General features: G+C 58.4%; 1 protein-coding gene and 1 long non-coding RNA gene across 5 annotated transcripts in view; one reads left to right on the top strand and one right to left on the bottom strand.

Moving 5' to 3' along the window:
* Positions 1–21,856, top strand: part of PPP6R2 (protein phosphatase 6, regulatory subunit 2) — a 47,943-nt gene extending 26,087 nt beyond the window's left edge. For 3 of the 4 annotated variants that reach the window (XM_005868244.2, XM_014541218.1, XM_014541219.1), the window contains 20 exons: positions 4,203–4,340; positions 5,771–5,836; positions 7,245–7,357; positions 7,655–7,768; positions 7,990–8,116; positions 8,841–9,002; positions 13,256–13,435; positions 13,801–13,865; positions 15,284–15,399; positions 16,397–16,482; positions 16,757–16,834; positions 17,104–17,201; positions 17,670–17,727; positions 17,829–17,953; positions 18,074–18,228; positions 18,514–18,676; positions 18,759–18,847; positions 19,226–19,385; positions 20,750–20,989; positions 21,072–21,856. In XM_005868244.2, the coding sequence (XP_005868306.1) occupies positions 4,203–4,340; positions 5,771–5,836; positions 7,245–7,357; positions 7,655–7,768; positions 7,990–8,116; positions 8,841–9,002; positions 13,256–13,435; positions 13,801–13,865; positions 15,284–15,399; positions 16,397–16,482; positions 16,757–16,834; positions 17,104–17,201; positions 17,670–17,727; positions 17,829–17,953; positions 18,074–18,228; positions 18,514–18,676; positions 18,759–18,847; positions 19,226–19,385; positions 20,750–20,989; positions 21,072–21,120 (2,382 nt within the window). In that variant the 3' untranslated portion in view covers positions 21,121–21,856. The remainder of the gene's footprint in view (positions 1–4,202; positions 4,341–5,770; positions 5,837–7,244; positions 7,358–7,654; positions 7,769–7,989; positions 8,117–8,840; positions 9,003–13,255; positions 13,436–13,800; positions 13,866–15,283; positions 15,400–16,396; positions 16,483–16,756; positions 16,835–17,103; positions 17,202–17,669; positions 17,728–17,828; positions 17,954–18,073; positions 18,229–18,513; positions 18,677–18,758; positions 18,848–19,225; positions 19,386–20,749; positions 20,990–21,071) is intronic. The other variant, XM_014541220.1, reaches the window with a different exon arrangement.
* Positions 12,061–13,249, bottom strand: LOC106726435. Its single transcript, XR_001362509.1, has 2 exons — positions 12,903–13,249; positions 12,061–12,775 (listed from the first exon to the last, which is right to left on the bottom strand). It is a non-coding gene; the product is annotated as an uncharacterized LOC106726435 (long non-coding RNA).
* Positions 21,857–22,341: the final 485 nt, after the last annotated feature.

Raw genomic sequence — 22,341 nt, 5'->3', positions numbered from 1 at the left:
TTCCTTCTAGTTGTAGAATTTCCACTCAGCCAGCCTTCCTGTGGTTCTGGATGATGTCCGTTTTGTCTTTTAGTTGTATTTTTGAAGTGGTTGTGCGAGGCAGCAATTTCCGGTGTTTACCTATGCCGCCATCTTGGTTTCAGTCAGCTGTTCGTCTTTGAAGGCATGTTGCTCCATCTGTGTGGTGGTCAGTGACTATGTCTAGGGCACTTACTGTTTTAAAGCAAATTAAAAAATCTTCTGGTAATCAGCTTCTGTGAAATAGTGACTCCTTTTCACCCAGCTGAGCGTGTCTTCCTGGAGTCCGTGATGCTTGTCTCACATCCAGCAGACACCTGCTTCAGTGCCTCCCCCTCCGCAGACAGAGCAGACGAGAGCCTTGACCTGCAGCACAGCTGCAGAGCAGGCTTTCTCTCATCCCTGGCCCCGCCCAGCATCCCCGGGGCCTGTTTCAGAACAGTTCCCAGTTAGCATTTCATTCCTGTAAATACATCTCTAAAATGTAAGGACGTTTTGAATATAGCTTCAGGAGGGACAAGACTTTGCTGAGCAGATCCCACGATCACACCCCACAACTGCTAACCATGATTGTTTGGTGTCATCACGTACGAGGCAGGGAACAGACCCATATGCTGTGTCTGCCTGGAGCTCTGAGAGGAGCAGCCCCGGCAGAGCAGGTGGGCGGGAGAGACCCTGTGGCATGTGGAGTCTTCAGTGGACTGCCCCCTTCATGGGGTTGTAAATCGGAGATTTGCAGGGGACCTCAGGGGACTGTCTCACCTCAGGTGCTTTTTGGAAACTGGCGGAGGATGAGTGAAGACGGGGGTGCTGGTGCCGTGGTGCAGCAGTGAGTCTCGGTCCCGGGAGGAGCGGTGCTGCTGGTGGGGCTGGCGCTGGCACGGAGGGCAGGCCGGGGTTCACAGACGTCCTGCCCGCCTTCCGGCCCAGTGCCTGCACACATGTGTTCACCTTCCAGACACTGTCTGAATTTCCCTGCTGCTTATAACACTTCCGTCTTCTTCCCTTACCAGTAGTATGGACTGCAATCTTAAAAAATATTTTTTCTACTGACAAAGGTAACACATTTATATGAAATTCAAATAAGACAGAAATACAGAAAACAGTCTTATGTAACACTCCAGAGGTAACCACTGTTGATTTATAATTTAACATTTTTTCACATTATGTGCCCAGCACCCAAACTCAGATCATCTTCCATCACCTTTACACCCCTACCCCTTCCCACTGATGACCACCATACTGTTGTCTGTGTTTATGAGTTTGCTCTACATCCCACATCATGAGAGAAGTCATATGGTTCTTAGCTTTTACTGACTGGTTTCGCTAGCACAATATTCTGAAGGTTCATTCATGTTGTTGCAAATGGTAGTATTTCATCTTTTCTTATGGCTGAGTAATACTCCATCGTATATGTGCCACAGCCTCTTTATCCAGTCCTCTATCCAAGGACACTTCTGTTTCCATGTCTTGGGCACTGTGAATAATGCTGTCATGAACATAGGGCTGCATATCTCTTTGCGAAGAAATGTTTCAAGTTTTTCAGGTAGATACCCAGAAGAGGGATTGCTGGGTCATATGGTAACTCTATTCTTTTTTATTTTAATTATTTTTTAAATCCTCACCTGAGGATATTTTTTCCATTGCTTTTCAGAGAGGGAGGGAGGGAAGGAGAGAGAGAGGAAAAAAAACATCAATGTGAGAGAGACACCACCTCCCGCACATGCCTTGACTTGGGGCTGGGGGCGAACCTGCAACCCAGGTATGTGTCCGTGACCGGGAATCAAGCCGACAATCCTTTGGTGTGAGGGCCGACACTCTAACCATTGTGCAATACCAGCCAGGGCGGTAACTCTATTCTTAATTTTTTTTAGGAACCTCCATAGTGGCTGCACCAATTTACATTCCACCCAAAAGAGTTTCATTTTCTTCACAACCTCTCCAACACTTGTTATTACTTGTCCTGTTGAGAAAAGCCATTCTAACAGGTGTATCTCATTGTAGGTTTCATTTGCATTTCCCTAATAGCTAGTGAAGTTGAGCATCTTTTCATATATTTGTTGGCTATTTGTATGTCTTCTTGGGAGAAGTGTGTGTTCAAGTCCTCTGCTCATATTTTTAAAAATATATTTTATTGATTTTTTTTACAGAGAGGAAGGAAGAGGGATAGAGAGTTAGAAACATCGATGAGAGAGAAACATCTATCAGCTGCCTCCTGCACACCCCCTACTGGGGATGTGCCTGCAACCAAGGTACATGCCCTTGACCGGAATCGAACCTGGGACCCTTCAGTCCGCAGGCCGACGCTCTATCCACTGAGCCAAACCAGTTAGGGCCCTCTGCTCATTTTTTAATTGGTTTGATCCCCAGTCGGGGTGCATACGGGAGGCAATTGAGCGATATTTCTCACATTGATGTTTCTCTCTCTCTCTCTCTCTCTCTTTCTCTTTCTCTCTCCCAATATCAATAAAAACATATCCAGGGGTGAGGATTAAAAAAAAAAAGTTCTACTGGAGAGCATTATGCTAAGTGAAATAAGCCAGTCAATGAAGGAAAAATACCACATGATCTCACTCATTCATGGATAATAAAGACCATTACAAACTTTTGAACAATAATAGATACAGAGGCAGAGCTGCCTCAAACTGATTGTCAAACTGCAGTGGGAAGGCCAGAGAGGGTTGGGGGGCAGAAGGGAGGGGAGTAAGAGATCAACCGAAGGACTTGTATGCATGCATATAAGCATAACTAATGGACATAAGACACTGGGGGGTAAGGGAGGGCAGGGGATTGTCAAGGGCGGGGGGAAAAAGGACACATATGTAATACCCTTTGTAATACTTATTATAATATTTCTTTAAAAAGAATAATAAAAAAAATAAATAAAAAAAAATAAAATATATTTGCAAATGGCAAAAAAAAAAAAAAAAAGTTCTATGCATTTTATTACCTGTGTAGGGTTGTGTCTCCACCATCACAGTCAAGTACCGAACAGTTCCAAAACCACCAGGGTCCTTGGTGTGGCCCTTTTAACTGCTCCCACCTTTCTCCTGCCCGTACCCCGTCACTCATCCCCAACCCCTGGCAACCAGTGATCAGTTTCTATTTCTAAAATTGTGTTATTTCAAAACGTTCAGTTAAACCATATAATACATAGCCTTTGGGAATTAGCCTTTTTTCTTTTTCAGCATAATTCCCTGTAGCGTCCTCCAAGTTGTGTGTTTCACTAGTACAGTAGTGTGCTCCTTTTTCTTGCAGGGTAGTGTGCTATGGCATATGCACACCACAGTCTGTTTATCTCGGCTGATTTCCGAATCTCGGTAGTGATGTCCCTCGTGTCATTCCCAATAATCTTTCTCTAGGAGCTTAATCGCTTCAAAGAGCCCTCCTCCCACCTCTTCCTCTCCTCTTTGTCCTGTGCCCCCCTCTCCCTCTTTCTCCTCTGTTCCTCCTCCTCCCCTTCCTCCAGCTCAGAGTGTGGCTGACCTGCCCCAGCGGGGGCTTCTTCTCGGAGTCCCATTGTTCCCAGTGGAGCCCTGGGTCTGCCCAGCACAGTGACCTGCAGACACACAGCCAAGAGGGACTCTGCCCAGACTGCTTCCTTCCCCTGCTCGCTCACCTGCAGCCCCCGCTGAGCAGCCCACCCAGTGCTGGCTGCTGCGCCCCTCTCCCCCGGTGGTTTCATGCTTCATGCTTAGCTGTTCTCATGTTGTTGACGTGGTCACCAGCCAGCGCACATCCCTGCCTCTTCCTTTCTGAAGCCTTGGACCTGGCTCCCTTCCCCCACACACGGGCCTGTGGTGACTGGCCGGCTCGTGTGCTCTGTGCTCTCCAGGTCGGCGTCCTGGCAGCTCATTCTGTTGAAGAAACTTGAGCCAGCGGGTCCCGAGTGGCTGCTGTGCACAGGCTGCTGTGTGGTCTCACGCGGGCATTGGTGTCATGTTCCCATGGAGGCTCACCTGCAAGCAAACCTGTTGTCCTGCCCCCCGCCCCCCACCTGTAGGACGGACTTCCTGTGTTCAGGTCTCTGCTGTCCTTGCAGAGGCTTTCTCACAGCTTTTTAGGTCTTCCCATGTTTCTGCTCGGCATGATGGGAAAGTCACCTTTCTCATGAGTGATCTCCCTCCAGGGGCATCTCATGGTGCGGGGCTGGCCCACTTGCTTACCAGGGTGTTTGGCTTCAGGTGATTGTGTTCCTGAAGAGGAAGGACACGTTCATCAGCCTGGTCCTGAAGCACATTGGCACCTCGGCCCTCATGGACCTGCTGCTTCGCCTGGTCAGCTGCGTGGAGCCTGCTGGGCTCCGGCAGGAAGTCCTGCGGGTGAGTGTGTGGGCCCCGCTCTCTGGTGTGCCTGCAGATTCGCGATGGTGGTCACAGCCTGCACAGCAGGCTGGACCGAGTGAAGGGGCTCCGCACTGACGTGCCGGGCACTCCCCGCTTCCCACGCCGCTCGCTCGGGGCCTCCCTCTGGGGCCGTTGGGCTCTTGTCAGGGCTGGGCTGGACTCTGCACCCTTTCCATTGTCCTTTCTCCGTCCGTCAGAAGCAAGAGCAGCACGTTCCTTCTCCCCCCACTCCGCTGCCTCTGCTTTCCTCACCGCCCCGCCCCGCCCCATGGTCAGGCAGGAGCTCCGGGCGGCTCTGTGCCCTGCAGACTTGAGGAAGGCAGAGCAGACGGACTCCATGCAGGGAAAGGGCAGAGACCACAGGGCCTGTTGCTTGTCCTACAGTGTGTGCCCGGTCTGTCCTGATGGTGCTTACGGCCGTAGCTCCCTGAGGGCTTTCCCAGAAAGGGGGCCGGGGAGGGCTTCTAACCCAGAGAGGCAGGAGGTCAGTGCTGGCAGCCTGTCCCTGGTGCTTGGTGGGGTTTGGTTGCCGTGCAGTTTAAAGTAGACTAAACCATTGGTCCTCCTTGCTCACTTCCCAGCCCCTGGAATCGGGTGGGTGGCAGTGCTCATCAAAGTGGCAGGGCTCAGTCCTAGGCTAATGGTCCGTCCCTCGGTGAGCCTCCCACTAAGACCAGTCACAGCCCACGCCCCCAGCGGGCGCAGCATCGCATCTGCTCTTCAAGCTGGAGGGAAGGCTGCCCTGCCCTCACCATCTGGGTGAGGAGGTGTGGGGGGATCTGGGCGTGACCCAGGCTGCCCGGCCACCTTGCCCTTGAACCCCCGAGTGTCCAGCACGTCAGCCCTGGCGGGACTCCTGCGGCCTCACCAGGCAGGGTCTTGGTGGTTCTGATCTTGGAAAGGGCCGGTGCTGTAGGAGCAGAGTCCGAGCCCTGGCCGGGCGCGTCTTCCTGCACACCCAAGGGTCATGGGCTCCATTCCGGGTCAGGCTCCTACCCAGGTTGTGGGTTCGATCCTCCGTCGGGGCATGTACGGGAGGCAATCGATCGATGTTTCTCTCTCTCTCCGTTTCTTCCTTGCTCTCCTAAAAATAAAAATAAAGACATATCCTTGGATGAGGATAAAAAAAAAAAACAGCAGCTGCGCTGGGCCAGCACTGGGAGAGCTGGTGCTCAGGTGGGCTCCTCAGGCAGAGCTGGTGTGTGCTTGAGTCCACCCCGTTAGGACACAGACGGTGCTTCCTCCCCTATGAACATCAGGTCACTGCCTGTTCTCTCTGGGCCTGGGGGCACGTGTTGGGCAAAGAGCCTGTGCCCCGGAACCTGGTGGGCGGTGCTCTGTGCACGGAAGGCGTTTCCGTGTGGCTAGATGTGAGCAGAGCCATCACAGCCTCCTTTCCCTTCCAGTGGCTCAATGAAGAGAGGATCATCCAGAGACTCGTGGAATTGATCCACCCCAGGGAGGATGAAGATGTGAGTACACGTGCACGCCTCAGAGCCCACCTCGCCAGGAGCCCCTCACTGGGCCATTGGGCAGCGCCCGCTGCTGCGTCCGAGGGGCACGGCAGCCTTTCCTCCCAGGAGGACCAGGGCACACACCTCGTCCTGTTGAGCACTGACTCAGAGACTTCTTTACTGACGAGTAATGCACACGTACTATGCAGAGCAGCTCGCACAGAATTGTGTTAGTTTTCTATGCTTGAGTAACAAATTGCCCCAAAACTTACTTGCTTATAACAACAAGTATTTTTTATCAGTTTCTGTGGGTCAGTGATGTGGACACAGCCTAGCAGGTCCTCTGCCCATGGTCACTCAGGGCTCAACTGGGGGAGGCGGGTTTGCTTCCAGGGTCACCAGTGCCTCGGTCACTGGACTGTCTGCAGGACTCAGGTCCTTGAGGGCGACTGGCCGGGCCAGCCTCAGCCCCAGGCCCTGGGGCCTCTCCACAGGGCAGCCCGCAGTGTGGCTCGGCTTCCCTTGGGGAGAGCAGGCGGGGGCGGCTCCTGCAGGCTCTCCTCGGAGCGCGAGGCTCTGCTGTGCTCTGCTCCCTGCAGGGGAGTGACTGGTTCTGGCCGTGCTCTGGCCGGAAGGTCCCCTGCCAGGGAGAAGCATGGGGTGCCAGTGGGCTCCCTCCCTCCCCGTGGTAACCACTGGGAGCGGGCGGGGTGCTTCCTGAGGGGCCCTTTCTCCACGTGACGAGGCCCGCGCTTCCTCAGCAGCTCTGAGAGCCTCAGCTGCTTCCAGGCCACTCTGCTCTTGGTCCCTCATCCCCCCAAGGTGTCTGTGCCGATGCCCCATGAGCGTGAGCGTGGGGGGCTGACAGGCCTGTCCACGGGCCACAGGCAGGTGCGAGGCCACAGAGCCAACCTGGCTGCTTCTGTTTCTCCCTAAGATGGTGCAAGCCCGTCCTTTAGCCACGTGTCCTGATGCCTCGACAAGGGGCCAGGGCTGCATGACTAACCGTGTCCACGGCCCCGAGGAAACCCCTGTGGTCCGCAAGGGCCCTGGGCAGCTCTACGTTTCCATGGGGTCCGATTCCCTCAAGCACGGCGTCCTTTGTCGTCTGTGTTTTCACAGGACCCCTTCTGAGTACCAGAAGCTCCTTTTAGTTTAAAATGCAGTATCAGTGAGGTGGTCACCTACGCAGTGTAGCTCAACATGGGTCCGAGGGGCAGTCGTCCCTGCGAGCCAGTGGAGCATTGAGAGCCCTGGAACTTGACAGTCCAGTGCGCCTTGACAGTGGGAGCAGAGCAGACCCCTCGGGAATGACCTGGTTTAGGGGTGTCCCAGCTCCCAGAAGACGAGCAGCGGGGCTCTGTCCGCTGGCCGGTGCTGACACGTCCCCTGGCCCTGACGGAGCGCCATGTCCCTGTCTTTGCAGAGGCAGTCCAACGCTTCCCAGACGCTCTGTGACATTGTCCGGCTGGGCAGGGAGCAGGGCAGCCAGCTGCCCGAGGCCCTGGAGCCGGACCCCCTCCTCGCAGTGCTGGAGTCGTGAGTGCTGCGGGCTAGTGGGGTGCTGGCGGGTGCCGGTGGGTGGGGTCTCTGAGTTGGGAGCGCGTCTCCAAGCTGGCCCTGTAAACCGCAGACAGCCACTCCCTCTGGTTCGGACTCTGAGCTGGCTGTGAAGTGCTCACCCGGACCCAGAGCTAATTTGAGGGGCCTGTTTCCCATGGGAGGTCTCCAGGCAGGTCCCCCGAGTGCAGGCCAGCAGGGGCGCACCCCCACGGGAGGCAGGGGAGGGAGGCGTGCTCTGTCTGCTCTGCTCCAGGCAGTGACCGTGTGTGACAGGCAGGACTGCGTGGAGCAGCTTCTGAGGAACATGTTTGACGGGGACCAGACGGAGAGCTGCCTCGTCAGCGGGACGCAGGTGCTGCTGACCTTGCTGGAAGCCAGGCGGGCTGGGTGAGTGCCTCGTGGGGAGGGCATCGCCCGGCGCTGGGCACCACCCTTCACGGCCGGCGGCTGAGTATGGGCCGTCACCTGGGAAAGTGCTCTCAAGGCCTCAGGCGCCCTCCTCTCTGTAAGTCACCAAACCTCTTGGGATGAGGGGGGCGTTGGGCAGGGGAGGGAGATGCCACGGAGGCCTGGGCTGTCCCCGTCTCCATCTGCTTCCTCATCCACAGGACAGAGGGCCTGGTGGACACCTATTCTCAGGGACTGGAGAGGCTGTGCCCCGTCAGTGGCAGCGTCCTGCACGGCATTGAGCCGAGGCTGAAGGACTTTCACCAGCTCCTGCTCCACCCGCCAAAGGTACCGGACCGCAGACAGCAAAGCGCCCCACGGTGTATGCGGACGCGTGGACACACTCGTGCTGCTGTTCCCTGACCCGACTTGAGAACCAGGCCGATGCCATGGCCTGTGTCAGACCCCCTGCTGCATGTCCATCTGCACTGGGGCCTGGTGGGGGGCATTTGCAGCCCCCAGATGACTTGCATTCTGAGAGCCCACGCTCACCGTCTGCCTGGCCTCTGAGTCGGGGCACCAGCCAAGGGCCAGGGGTCCCAGAGGAGGCCCCGTGCTCAGCTCAGCAGCTCTAGGGGGTGCTGGGGTCACGCTGAGGAGGCTCGCCCTCTCACCGCCCCCCAGGCTGCCTCCCCCACCAGAAAGTAAGCTTCACAAAGGTAGAGATTCTGGAACGTTCTGTTAACAAAAAGGTGGCTACGTGATGCTGCATGTGCGGGATCAGAGAAGACCCGCGTGTAGTCTAAGAGTTTCCAGGTGGCCCTGGGAGCGCTGGTCCTGCCTCGGCACAGATCTCTCACTCCAGGGTGCTCCCCCCTGTGGCTGGGTGAGCCTCTGGGTGCAGACCCCGCACTCACTCTGATGCCTCCTTCCCTCTCGCAGGCAGTGCTGCCTCGAGGAAGGCCCCCTCCCCGCCTCCCCGAGCTGTGCCACAGCGTGGACCCCAGCCGGGCCCTTGAGCAGTGGTCACGCTGGGCTGCCAGGGTCAGTGAGTGGTGCTCTGTGTTTACAGAAAGCCGCAATCCTGACCACCATCGGCGTGCTGGAGGAGCCCCTCGGGAACGCCGGCCCCCCCCCCCCCCCCCCCCCCCGCCTCATGGCTGCCCTGCTGCACACCAACACGCCCAGCATCAACCAGGAGCTCTGCCGGCTCAACACCATGGGCTTGCTGCTGGTGAGGGTCCACTGCCTCCCCCCTCCCCCACGCGGCCGTGGGCAGGCCAGGCAGGTGCCCAGGGCAGGCCCAGCGGGCAGGCATCTGGACCTCAGCCCTGGGGGTGGGCCTGTCCTCGGGAAGCTCTGGTTGGTCCTGAGACAGGCCCAGGCTGACCACAGCCTGAGTGAAGGTGGGACAGCCCGGCCGCCTTGGTGCAGCTCGAGGAGATTGCCCTGCGAGCAGAGGCAGGTGTCTGTCTGTCTGAGGGAGGGGCAATGAGGTCACGCCCTTCCAGACCTGCCTCATGGAGGACTTGGGTTTTAGCCCTTCAGCACAGAGCACCTTCGAGGAGCAGCTGCTCGCTCTCCACAGGGCACCCAGCACTTCCCGTCAGAGCCAGTGGGGGTGCCTCCACTCAGTGCCTGGAGGACGCCTGGGTGTCTGAGGAGAGGGCCCGCCAGGCAGAAGGGGGTGCTGAGGGGAGGGGCATGGCTCTGAGGGGGCACCACAGGCAGATGCAGTCCCCAGGCTTCTCAGGGGCCTTGCCCTTGGGCCTCTGCTCTCAGAAGGAGCCAGCCTTGGAGCTGGGCCTGGAGTACTGGCCTCTACAGGTTCTTCCAGATTTGGAAACCCCAGTGGGTTATGAAGGACTTGTCTTTTCCTTTCTCTCTCTCTCTCTCTCTCTCTCTTTTTTTTTTTTTAGCTTTATGTCTTTTTTTATTGATTAAGTTATTACATATGTGTCCTTATCCCCACATTGCCCCCCATTTGTCTGTGTCCATTGGTTAGGCCTATATGCATGCATATAAGTCCTTTGGTTGATCTCTCCCCCTTACCCCCACCCTCCCCTACCTTCCCTCTGAGGTTTGACGGTCTGATTGATGCTTCTCTGTCTCTGGATTTGTTTTTGTTCATCAGTTTATGTTCTTTATATTCCACAAATGAGTGAGATCATGTGATATTTATCTTTCTCTGACTGGCTTACTTCACTTAGTCCTTTTCCTCTCTTAAAAATTGTTTTCTCTTTTCCACCCTCTTTTTATGTTTACTGTGGTAAAAAAATACGTAACATAAAATTTACCGGCTTAATAATTTTAAGGGTTCAATTAGTTCAGTAGCATTAAGTACATTCACAGTTTATATAACGACTCCACTGTCTATTTGCAGAACTTTTTTATCTTCAAACAGAAACACTGACCATTAGGCAGTCAGTCCCCATGCCTCCCACACCCCCTCTTCCCCCACCCTACTTTTTGCCTCTGAGTTTGGCTGCTGTGGGGCCTCATGTACGTGGCATCACACCGTGTTTGGCCTTTTGTGTGTTGCTTGTTTCACTGAGCACATTGTCTTCAAGGTTCATTCATCCCTGTGGCGGCCGGTGTCAGAATGTCCTTCTTTATGGCTGAATCACCTTCCATTGTAGAGGAAGACACACTTTGTCCATTCCTTAGTTGATGGATGTGTGGGTTGCTTTCCCCTTTGGCTGTTTTATTTATTTTTATTGACTTTAGAGAAAGGAAGGGAGAGGAAGAGAGAGAAACATCAATCATGAGAGAGAATCGTCATTGATTGGCTGCCTCCTGCACGACCCCTACTGGGGATCAAGTCCGCAGCCCAGGCATGTGCCCGTGACCAGAATCTAACCCAGGACCCTTCAGTTCCCAGGCCGACGCTCTAGCCACTGAGCCACACCAGCTAGGGCCCCTTTGGCTGTTTTGAATGATGCTGCTATAAACATGGATGTGCAGATTCCTGTTTGAGTCCAGCTTTCCCTTCTGGTGAACATGTGCCCAGAAGTGGGGTTGATGGGTCACGTAGTCGTTCTGTGGCCAGCGTTCCGAGGAAGCAGCGGTTTTCCACAGTGGCTGCGCCGCTTTCCTTCCTGCGAGCAGTGTAGGAGGGTTCTCGCGTCCACATCCTCGCCAAACGTGTTTTCGTTTTTCTGTAAAGATGGCCGTCGTCATGGTTTGAAGTGGTCTCGTGGTGGTTTGATCTGCATTTCCCTAATGGTTGGTGATGCCAAGCACCTTTTCGTGTGGTTTGTTCGCCGTTTGTGTATTTCCTTTGAACAGCTGTCCAAGTCCTTTGCCCATTGTTGAGTCAGGTGGACCTGTGGGTCACGAACAATGAAAATACATCCTGCATATCAGATATTTACATGACGATTCATAACAGTAGCAAAATTGCAGTTATGAAGCAGCAACGAAAATCATTCTATGGTTGGGGGTCACCACAATATGAGGAACTGTATTAAAGGGTCGCGGCATTAGGAAGGTTGAGAACCACTGGTTTATAGTGTCCTTTGACACACACAGGTTTTTAATTTTAATGAAGTTCAATTTCTCTGTTGGTGTCATATCCAAGAAATCATTGCCAAATCCACTGTCATGCAACTGACCCCTTTGTTTTTTTTCTATAATTTTAGCTCTGTCAGGTCTTCGATCCATTTTGAATTAGTTTGTAAATGTAGCACATGGTGAGGGTTCCACTTCATTCCACTGCCTGTGGATGTCCAGTTCCCCAGCACCATGTGTGGAAAAGACTGTCCTTTCCCCATTGACTGGTTTGGCATCCTGCTGGGACTCAGTGGGCCATGTACGTGAGAGTTTATTTCTTGACTCTCAACTCTCTTGCCTTGGTCTCCATGTCTGTCCTCACACCAGGACTACACGCTGCTGATTACTATCATTTTGTAGTAAGTTTTGAAATGAAGTGTGAGCCCAACTTTTTTTGGGGAGGTCAAGATTTTCCTTTGGGGATCCCTTGTGATTCCCTATGAATCTTAGGATGGGTTTTTCTATTTCTACAAAAAAAAAAACCAAGCCATTGAGTGGAATCTTGAAGAGACTGTAGTGTCCGTGGGTCACTTGGTGGTGGCGTCCGCTTCACAGACCCGTCTTCCCGCCTGAGCCTGGTGCTTCTCGGGGACTCGGGTCGTCTTTGCTCCCGTCGCCGGCCGGTGCTGCAGTTTCAGCGTGCACGGCTCTCACCTCCTGGGTTCATTCATTCCTAAGTGTTTTCTGTTTTTTGGATACTAATGTAAATGGAGTTATTTTCTTAAAAACTTTTTTGGATTGTTAGTGTATAGAAATGCAGCTGGTTTTTGTGTGTTTTGTATTTGGAACTTGTTTATTAGGTCTAACAGTTTCTGTGAAATGTGTAGAGTTTTCTTCATATTAGATCATGTCATCTGTGAAAAGAGATAATTCAGCTTCTTCCTTTCCAACTTGGACACTTTTTCTATCTCTCTCTTCCCTCGTTGCTCCGCTAGGACTTCGTACGGTGCTGAGCAGAAGTGGCGGAAGCAGGCTGCAGGCCCTGTCCTGACTGTAGAGGAGAAGCCTGCAGCCTGTCGCCAGTTAGCATGTGTTTGCTGTGGGCTTGTCCTGGGGCCCTTTGTCGTGTTGAGCAGGTTTCCTTCTGTTCCTAGTGTATTCAGTGTTTTTATTTTTGAGAATTGTTGAGCTTGGTCATCAGCTGAGATGATTATATGGTTTTCGTCCTTTGGGCAGTAGACACTGACCATCATGATTGATTGATTTACATATTGAATCATCCTGGCATCCAGGAATAAAACCCACACTGTCACGGTGTGTAATCTGTTTAATGTGCTGCTGAATTTTGCTGATATTTTGTTGAGGATTTTTGTGCACATCCTGCCCCGCTGTACCTTCCCTCCCTCTGTGTAGGCAGCAGAGTCTAGGATGTAGGCTGCTGTGGCCTCTGCTCTGTGTGAGGTGCCAGGGGGGTGCAGACAGGTGAACCTCGCCGCCTCGCTGTGGCCTCCTCACCTGTAAGGGTCCGAGATTCAGGGGCAGCGGTGCTTGTTCCCCGCCCCGCCCCGCCTGGAAGAGGCCGGAGCGTCAGCTGGTGAAGCTCCGGCTGGGCCCCTCTGGGTTCCTGTGGGCGTGTCCGTACCTGCACCTCCTCGTGTGACTTCCCTTCTGGGTGTTTGCGAATTTAACACACTTCCACTGGCTCACGGGTCAAGACACAATCCTAAAGGAAGAATAGGAATCCTACATAATAGAATGTGTAGAATGTAGCTAACAGGGATCTTACTAGGAAATACACAGCCTTTTAAAAACACACTGATAGAGAGGCTCCAGGTGAGTTAAGCTTCTGATTGGAGACAGAAAGAATGGCCGTCGGGCATGTTCAGATGAGAGCTGAGCGCGGGCTCTGCAGAGGTTTCTCACAGGGAGGCTCTCGGGCGCTGCCTCGCGCCTGCCGCCTGCCGCCTGCCACGGCCTCTCCCTGCCTGTCCCCAGGACCTGTTTTTCAAGTACACCTGGAATAACTTCCTGCACCTCCAAGTGGAACTGTGCGTGGCCGCGATTCTCTCCCACGCCCCCCGGGAGGACAGGGCTGAAGCCAGTGGACCCGAGAGCGGGGACTCGGAGAGCCAGCTGCCTGCTGCCAGCCACCCCGAGAGCACGATGGTGACCCATGTGAGTCCCGCCAGGCGCTGGTGGCGCTGCGTGCTGAGCCCGGCCACACGGCTGAGGCCCCTCCCCCCGCGTTTTCTTTTCTGATCCTCACGTGACCTGGGTGAGCTGCCCTCCTCTTGACCATGAGAGAGGAAATCACAAAGAAAGGGCATGAGAAAACATTCCGGGATCTGGGGTCCTTTGAGTCCACATGCATGAATCCTGGACGAGACGCATCTCTCTCCTTTCCTACTCACCCTGGAGCGCTTCGCACGATGCTCACCTCCAGACCACCTGCTTGCTTGCCTGCTAAGCCCACTCGGTTCACAGAGGGTGGAGGGGAGCACGCAGCCCCTCGGACCTGACCAATCAGCCTGTCCCCCCAGCTATTCCAGAAGTGCTGCCTGGTCCAGAGGATCCTGGAGGCCTGGGAGGCCAATGACCACACACAGTAAGAACCCCCGGGGCTCCGTGGGAGGTGTGGTTTCCAGAAGGGGCTTCTGCTGCTGGGCTGCCAGGGAGGCCGGGACCTGAGCTGACACGAGCCAGGCAGTCACCGGGCCGAGCTGGGCTCCTTCCCCTCAGGCTCCTCACCGGCCTGGCTCCTCTGGGGCCTCCTTCACCCTTTACTCCCCCCCCCTCCCCCCTCGCCCGTCCTGTGCCCACAGTGTGTCCCAAATCCCCCATTTCTCCATCCCAGCATCAGTCACTTCTACCATTGAGCCCTTGAACCCTGAAGAGAGTGTCCAGGCCACTTCCTGCTTCCTCCCTGTCCCACGCGGCCTCTGTGTGAGCAGCTGGGCTCTTTCTGAAACACAGATGGTGTCACTTCTGCCTGAAACTCCTGGCCACCCGGGTCCCAGAGTGGCCCTCAGGGCCCAGTGTGGCAGCCCTCCCACTGCCTTGCCCTCTGCCCTGCCTGCTGCTCCTGGGGGTACCTCCCTCCCCGGGTCTATCCCTCATCTCCTGCTCTTACTGAACCCGAATGTCAGTGCAGCCACGGCTGGCGGCTTCCCCGGTCAGTGCACATGGTGCCTGGGAGGCCCTCCCCACACCTGTGCTCCCAGATTGCGTGTTTGTGTGCACGTGTGCGGGTCTGAGAGCTCCCACGGCTCTCACCGGGGGTCTGAGGTGCCCAGCAGGCTTCCACCTGTCCCAGCTTCCCCAGGGGCCAGTGCCCTCCCTGTCTCCTGGGCTTGCCTCTGCCCGGCTCCCCAGCTCAGGTGCTCACTTGCTCACCCCGCTTCCTCCTCTGGGTTCATCAGGCTCTTCGGAGAGAGAACGTGGTTGGCAGCAGGCTCTGTCCACTACCGTCAAGGGCTGTGTTGTAGACGTGTGGCCGTCTCACAGGGAGGCTACTGAGCGTCAGGGACGCCAGGATAGGACGTGCTCTGCTTTGGGCTGTGGGTGTGGAGACGTTCACAGCAGCGTGGGAGGCAAAGGTGGACAGAGCCAGGGCGAGCACTCCCACACCTTGAGCTCAGTGAGGGGAGCGACCCGCCGATCCAGGGCCACAACAGGCGCTCGGGCCCTGCGTCGTCCTTGTCTCCTTGGAGCCGGCCACGTCTCCTGCTGCTGGACTGGGCATTTCCCTGGGCAGTAGGCCCTGGGCCGTGCTGGGAGGGCCTGGGCACCGGGACAGCTGGTGTCTGCGTGCAGGGGAGGGGCGCAGCCAGACGGGTCGCAGGGCTGCAGGGCTGAGCAGGCCCTGCTGGTATGTGGGGAGTGCAGGCTTTGAGCCCGTTCTCTGGTCTGCACACGGGGTGGGAGCAGCATCTCCCAACGCAGGCGAGGCCATGAGGAGGGACTGGGGGGCGATGGGCAAGGCCCAGGCCTGGCAGCTGCCTTCATGCTGCCCTTCGCTTCCAGGGCAGCAGGTGGCATGAGGCGCGGGAACATGGGCCACCTCACCCGGATCGCCAACGCGGTGGTGCGGAACCTGGAGAGGGGTGCCATGCAGACGCCCGTCGGCGAGGTTATCCAAGGTGAGCCCTGGCCCGGGTCTGGCTGCCGTGCCTCACGGGGTCTTCCCTCGGCTGGGTGTGGGCCCCGGCGCCCGTTCTGTTGGGCAGACGTCTGCTCACGCTCAGGGCACACCACGCAGTCCAGCTGTTCTCTGAGCCAGGCAGCCCCTCCCCGCCAGGCCTCACCTCTGCCCTCGGCCTGCCCCCTGGGCTGCTTCCTGCATCGAGATGCAGGGCCACCCCCTGGCAGCTTGTGCCCTTACCCTTCCATCTCGTCCTGGCACAGCCTGCAGCTCCAGCTTCACCAGCTGAGCCGGGAAGGGCCCATGTGGCCTCACTGGGGAGGAGGGTGCCAGGCAGACTGAGCAGGGTTTGCCCAGGATACAAGAGGCAGACAGGTGGGTGGACTGGGCGATGGCCAGGCGGTGGAGTGTGATGGGGGAGGGGGGGTGCGGTGCAGGTGCTGTGAGCCCAGCGCGGGCACGGGGTGCACTGGCGTTCAGTTGAGTTGTGCTGCTGGGGAAGCAGCCTGTAGATGGTCGTCAGTCAGGCCGCAGGCGTGGCCTTGCCGGTGTGTCTCCACGTGGCAGCCTGTGGCCGCAGGGCAGGTGTGAGCCCAGGAAGGGGTGTTCTCAGTCAGTGGCCTCAGGCTGGGGTCAGGCCTCCTGGTCCATCGTTCTCACGATGAGGGTGGGGGCCCAGGTGGGGAGGCGACGGGCAAGTGGGAAGCTCTTGGCTGTCATCTTCCCTCACCGTTTCCGGGGGCGTGAATCGGAGGCTCCTACTTCACCAGAAAAATGGGTGGGGCGTGCGGGTTGTGCAGAGGCCGGGCCATCGGCCGCTTTGTTACAGAAGCCGATGCTGGCGTGTCTGTGTCAGGGCCCCTTGGGGTCCCTTGGGGTCCCTTGTGCACCAAGTAAACTGGGGCTCTGACACCCGCCGAGTCGGGCCCTGTGCCCGCACAGGCCGCCTGGGACCCTGCAGTGGCTCTCGGGACCAGGCAGCACTTCCCTTGCAGGGCTGCCTGCGGATTGCCGTGGGCGCTGGGAGAGCTTCGTGGAGGAGACGCTGACGGAGACCAACCGCAGGAACGCCGTGGACCTGGTGAGGAGTCTCGTCTGCTTGTGCTGCAGCCTCTGCTCCGTGTCCAGACACAGACCCTCTGGCCACAGGCCTGGGCCATCCACGTGCGGGCCTGAGGCCCCGAGCAGAGCTGCTGTGGCCGCTCGGTCCCCTCCCTGTCGTGTCAGGAGGCCCAGTGTGGTCTCCGAGGCCTGTGCCCAGACCCAGTGTGGGCTGCAGGTGGGGAGCAGGCTGGGCACCAGCCCCGGGCGCCAGCTCACTCCTGCCAACTCATGCCCACCCTCTGCTGTTGCAGGTAAGCACCCACCTCCACCCCTCGAGCGAGGATGAGGACATGGAGGGCGTGTTCCCTAACGAGCTGTCCCTTCAGCAGGTGCGTGTGGCCAGGCCCTTCCCCGCAGTCCTAGCGGCACTGAGGCCTCTAGGGGTCCCGCGGCATCTCACCAAACTGCCGAGGGAGACGGCGAGGGGAGCGGTGCTCCTTGTGCCTGGCCCTGCCCCTCCCCCTGTGATGAGGGGAACCTCCCCCCCAAGCCATTTACATGGATGGGGCCCTTGGGGACACAGCAGGTGAATTACAAGTTCAATAGGCTGTTTGGGTGTGTCCCTGAGCGGGAGTCTGAGGCTGTGCCCGTCCCCCAGGCCTTCTCCGAGTACCAGGTCCAGCAGATGACGGCCACCTTCGTGGACCAGTTTGGCTTCAATGACGAGGAGTTTGCAGACCAGGACGATAGCGTCAAGTGAGCCCAGAATGTGCCTGGCTGCCTCCCTCGCACACCACAGCGCCGATTTGTGCCGTCACCCCTCCCCCACCCCCACCCCCACCCCAGGCCCTTTCGGAAGGGTGGAGGTGGGCTCTGCTAGACCTGCCCCATTCCTCAGCTGAGCCAGGTGTGAGCTGTGTGGGAGGGGCCGGGCAGAGAGGGTCCCTCGCAGCCTCCAGGCTCCCCCAGGGAGGGCAGGTCATTTCTCCCCAGTCCCCAGGCTGCCCCTCAGAGCCGGGGAGAAAGCAAATGAGCCCAGGGCATGGGCCCCACCCGGGTGACCCACAGCCCTGGACTGGCCGTGGAGCCGGCCTTGTGCTCTCAGCCCCACTGCTCTGGGCTAGACTCCCTCGGCCTCCAGCCAGCCCCTGGCGCGCCCACCACGCTGCCGCCTGTGAGGGGCTCACCCAGATGCCACACACTGAGCGGCTGTTCTTCTTCCAGCGCTCCCTTCGACAGGATCGCAGAGATAAACTTCCACATCGACGCCGACGAGGACAGCGTGAGTCTCCACTCAGTGTTTGTTGGAGGTGGACGGACACGGCGGTGGGTGGGCAGCGGGGGCCAGGCCTCGGGAGCTGTGTGAACACGTGGCTCCCACAGCCCAGCGCGGCTCTGTTTGAGGCCTGCTGTGGGGACCACATCCAGCCCTTTGACGACGACGAGGACGATGACATCTGGGAGGACAAGGAGGCCCACTGTGCTGCCCGGGGCCTGGGCAGAGCCAGGTGTGTGCCCGCCCGCCCTGCCTCAGCTTCCCCGAGGGACACAGAGGCCCCTGGACGGGTGTGTACCCCAGCCATGCCCGGTCGTGACATCCCCCTGAGCTGACTGTGCTTCCCCCCCAGGTTTGGGGGCCCTCCCGCCACAGAGAGCTGCCCAGAGAACGGCCTGGCGCGTGGAGACCGGGATGGGGAGGAAGCCAATGGAGATGTGGCTCCAGCAGGGGCTCCTCAAGCCGCTGCCCAAAAGGGCAGTCCTCATGTGGAAGGTGGCTCAGAAGGTCGGTGCTTGGGGTGCAGCGTTCAGGCTGGGCAGGGGCACAGGTGACAGAGGACTGGGTGCCCTGGCGGGTGCTCCTAGGGGTCTGCCACCTGCTGACCTGTCTGCGCTCTGGAGTGCGTGGTCCTGAGGGCTCCCCATGCCCCAGCGACCAGGGCCATGCTGAGCTCGGTCCTGACGGCCCTCAGCCACACGCCCAGCAGCCCGGTCGGGGGGCTGCCACTGCTCTGTGTCTGGCTGCATCTGGGCCGAGGGCTCAGGGCCACTCACTCGTCTCCTCTGGCAGGTGCCACGTGGACGGTGTTTGATGAGCCAGCGAGCTCGACCGCTGCCACCCCGGGAGTGGCAATGGACGTGGGATCCAGTGTGTGGGCAGCCAGGGCCCCCAGCACCACGGCTCTGGAGGAGAAAGGCTGGGCCAAGTTCCCCGACTTCCAGCCCTTCTGCTGGTGAGGAGGCAGGGCAGGCGGCGGCCATGCCCGTGTCGGGCAGCGTCTCCCTGCACGGCCTCAGCCTTGGCTTTGTTCACAGCTCCGAGTTGGGGCCCAGGTGCAGCTCCCCAGTGGACGTAGGACCCGGCGATGCCCAGGGCGGCCTGAGCCAGGGCCCAGAGAGAACCCGTGAGTCGGAGCAGCTCTGATGGCAGGGCAGCGGGCAGAGTGGCCCAGGCCCAGGAGGGACGGAAGGCCTTTGAGCCGCCCTTGGAGGGAGGGGCTGCCCCTGCATCTGTCTGTGCCACCGGGACCCCTGGCAGCCTCCTCATGCCTCCCATGCCCTGGGCCGCCTTGGTGGCAGCTGGGGGGCCTGTCCAGAGGCTGGGAAGCCCCAGGGTGTCCAGGGCCACGCAGGGAGGGGAGCTCCTTCGCTGACAGACACACCCCTTGTCAGGCGGTGTGCAGACAGGTTCTGTCCCAAGTCTGAGCTGAAGCTTTTGCATGCCCGCCCGAGTTTGGGGGCTCCCCTGCCCTCACCAGTGTCCCCCGGCCCCTGTCTTGCAGTTGGCTCCGCCTCCCCATGCGCCTGGAATGTGTGTGTCTCCAGGGACGCTCCTCTGGTGGCCTCCGGCAGTGATGAGGACGAGCAGGTGGCTGTCACCTCAGAGGCTGTCAGTATGGGTCCCGGCCAGGAGGCCCCCCCACTGCCCACGCCGGTCCCCAGGTGTGCAGGATTGGGGGGGGGGGTGCGATTGTCCACAGCTCGCCACTTGCCCAGGAGAAGATGGGCCCTGTGACCCCCCCCAGAGGTGGGCTCTGTGGAGAGGGATGCACAGGGGTGAGCAGAGGACCTGAATGTCCCACCCCAGGGACCTGGGAATGGGGCCGCCCCACCCATAGGCCCACCTTGGAGAGAATGGCCAGGCCCTGCTGAGCCACTCCCTAGGCTCTGGGGTGGCCCTGGGTGGTGGGAAGGGGGTTCAGCTTTTATCCTGTCTGGTATGTGCTAAGTCCCAGCCATGTGCCCACCTAAACCAGGCGCCTTGGAAAGAAATGCCTGTTGCGCTCAGACAGTGGGGGATGTTAGGGCTTTGCAGCTGAACCCTGATGGGGGCTGACCTCCGTGCAAGCTGAGCCCCCACATGTCCCACCCCTACACTCAGGGAGAAAGTCCAGGCTGGGCTGGGGGTTGGGGGAGGGGGAGGGCAGCACAAGGAGCTGTTTTGGAAACGAGGGAAGGAGTGGTGGGCAGCGTGAGGTGCAGCCACAGCAGGCGGTGCTGAGTGAGATGGCGCCTTCCCGGCCTTCCCTTGTTCCCCCCACAGGCGGGCAGACTGGCACCTGGCCAGGTCCCACCCACCCCGGTTCCCACCTGAGGTGGAGCTCTGGGCATCCCATTGGTGGGGGTCCCGCTCTGGCTCACAACAGGAAGTGGGGCAGGGCTATGATGAACAGAAAAGCATGGCCAGGCAAGGGGGCAAGCCTGGGGCTCCTGAGGGGTTTAGTTCCTTAAAGCAGCATTACAGTTCTTAAACTGCCCCCGACCTCTCCCCTCCTAAACAGCTGTCCTCTGACCAGCGGGTTATGTCCTTCCAAAAGCGAGCCGTCGGCCTGCCTGCCTGCCCTGGCCGATGTGGGCTTGCGCCTTCCCGGTCGTTGTCTGCAGGCTCATGTGGTCTTATTCCACACGCTGCCAACCGCACCTGGCGCAGCCCCACAAGCCCTCTTGCCTGCTCTGCAGGTTCCCAGGGGTCCTTGTGAGGGTGGTGTTGACATGACAGTGGAAGCAAGTGCTGGGCAGGTGTGGGTCCTTCTGGGCAAACCTCCTGGGCTGCAAGAGGGGCCAGGCTGTCCCTAGGCCGTCATGCCCTGGCCCTTTCCAGGTGTGGGAGGGCAAGTTCTGGGCAGACATGGCCTGTGGGCTGTCAGGGAAGTGCCAGGGCCAAGTGTGGTCCCCAGAAATGAGGGTCCCGGGGAGCAGGTAGGGGCTGCCTGGAGGGAGGGTGGAGACCTTGGGGGCAGGCAGGTTGCTCTGGCATGTTGGGAACTTGGGGCAGCCCAGGTCACTGAGACCAGATCTGCCCACAGGGCTGCCAGCACGCTACCAGGTCCCACCTCTGCACCTGCAGAAGCCACCTCCACACTGGCTGGGGCTGTCCCCCCCGAGGCAGCCTCCACAGCTCTGAGCAAGGCCAGTCCTGCCCCAGGCCCCGCAGGGGTGCTGGCTGTGGCAGTGCCCCCAGGGCCCATGGTGGCCGTCACCACCACAGCCACAGCCAGCCCAGCGGTCTCCACAGTGGCCATTCTGGGGACCGTGACAAAGGACAGGTGAGCAGGCTGGGCCAGGGGGAGGGGACTGGACAGGGACCCTTGGGCCCTTAGGTTCCAAGACCCACTCCTCTTCCTGCAGGAAGACAGCTGCCCCGCCAGCAGGAGCCGCCTCCAATGGCCCCGTGTGATGCTGCCACCCAGCCAGGGCGCGCCCTTAATCGATACCTACCTGGTGATGCAATTTGTCTTTTTTAATTTAATTTAATTTTAAAATAAATGCTGCATTGGTAAAGCTGGCAGTTGGACCCAGTCGGACGGCCCAGCTCGCGTCGCTCCTGCCTGACCCCATGCACAGCAATAAGGCTTCAGAGTGCGCTCTGCCTGCCAGAGCCAGGCCACAACCCTGGTGCCACAAGGACTGAGGCGTGATGGGCGCGGACGCCACAGGCTGCCAGCCTGTTTTTACCGATTTTTAAACAAACGCAGAGAGAGCCGTGTTTGCACTTTGTATCTGGCTGCAGTGAAGGGTCTCCCTGACTCGGGACAGATGCATGTCCAGAGCTGGGCTGGCCACACAGGTCTTAGCTGCCCAGGGGCCCTGGGAGCTGGCCTCTAAGCCAGGATGCAACATTTGACTGCCTTAAAAATATCGAGACCCTCACAGCCCGGCAGGGGTATCCCAGCCCTGGCACTCCGGTGCATTTGGGCACCTGGCAAGAGCTGGCCATGGGCATGCAGGAGGGGGCAGGGGCGGAGACTGGCCCCAGCAGTGCTGGGTGGGTGGAGTCTGCACCCGCTGGGGCAGTGCCATCGTCCTGGAAGGCCTGCAGAGTGTGTGATGCTGAGTCCATTTTTAATGTTCTGATGATCTCTGACAGGGCACCCAAACCCCAACTCCCAATAAAGTTGTGTTATTCTTACTGACAACCGCGTCTTGTGAAGCTGCACACCCTGGAGCCCATCCTGGCCAGTGGGGAGGGAGGGGTGTCTGCTGCCCCAGGCCCACCCGTCACAGCTGCAGGTCTCAACATCTGAGCAACAAGGAGCAAAACACATTGAGCTTTTCCTCTGCCCGGAGCTCACGACTCCAACACCTCAAATACGAGGGCCACCCCGTCCTCCCTGGCCAGGCGGGAGGGGCAGCTGAAGGGCAGTGACTCCCCCCCAGGGTCTGTGCCTGGCTACTGGCCGGGAGGAGGGTCTCCCAGGAAGGCCTGGTGCTGTCCTGACCTTGCCCTGGGGCCACTGCTTTGGTGACTTCTGCCCCTGACCCCAGGGAACAAGCCCCATGGCCCCACATGACATTCAGGCACAGGACCCCAAGCCTGTAGGTTTCCTGGGTATTGGAAACGGTCCCACAGCCGGCAGCAGTGGCCTAGGGAGGACCTGAGGGCCCCACCTTCTACCCC

Source organism: Myotis brandtii, unplaced genomic scaffold (genome assembly GCF_000412655.1).
Source record: "Myotis brandtii unplaced genomic scaffold, ASM41265v1 scaffold2658, whole genome shotgun sequence".
Lineage (NCBI taxonomy): Eukaryota > Metazoa > Chordata > Mammalia > Chiroptera > Vespertilionidae > Myotis > Myotis brandtii.
Note: the sequence above shows the minus strand (reverse complement) of the source record. Positions and strands in the feature narration are given on the sequence as shown.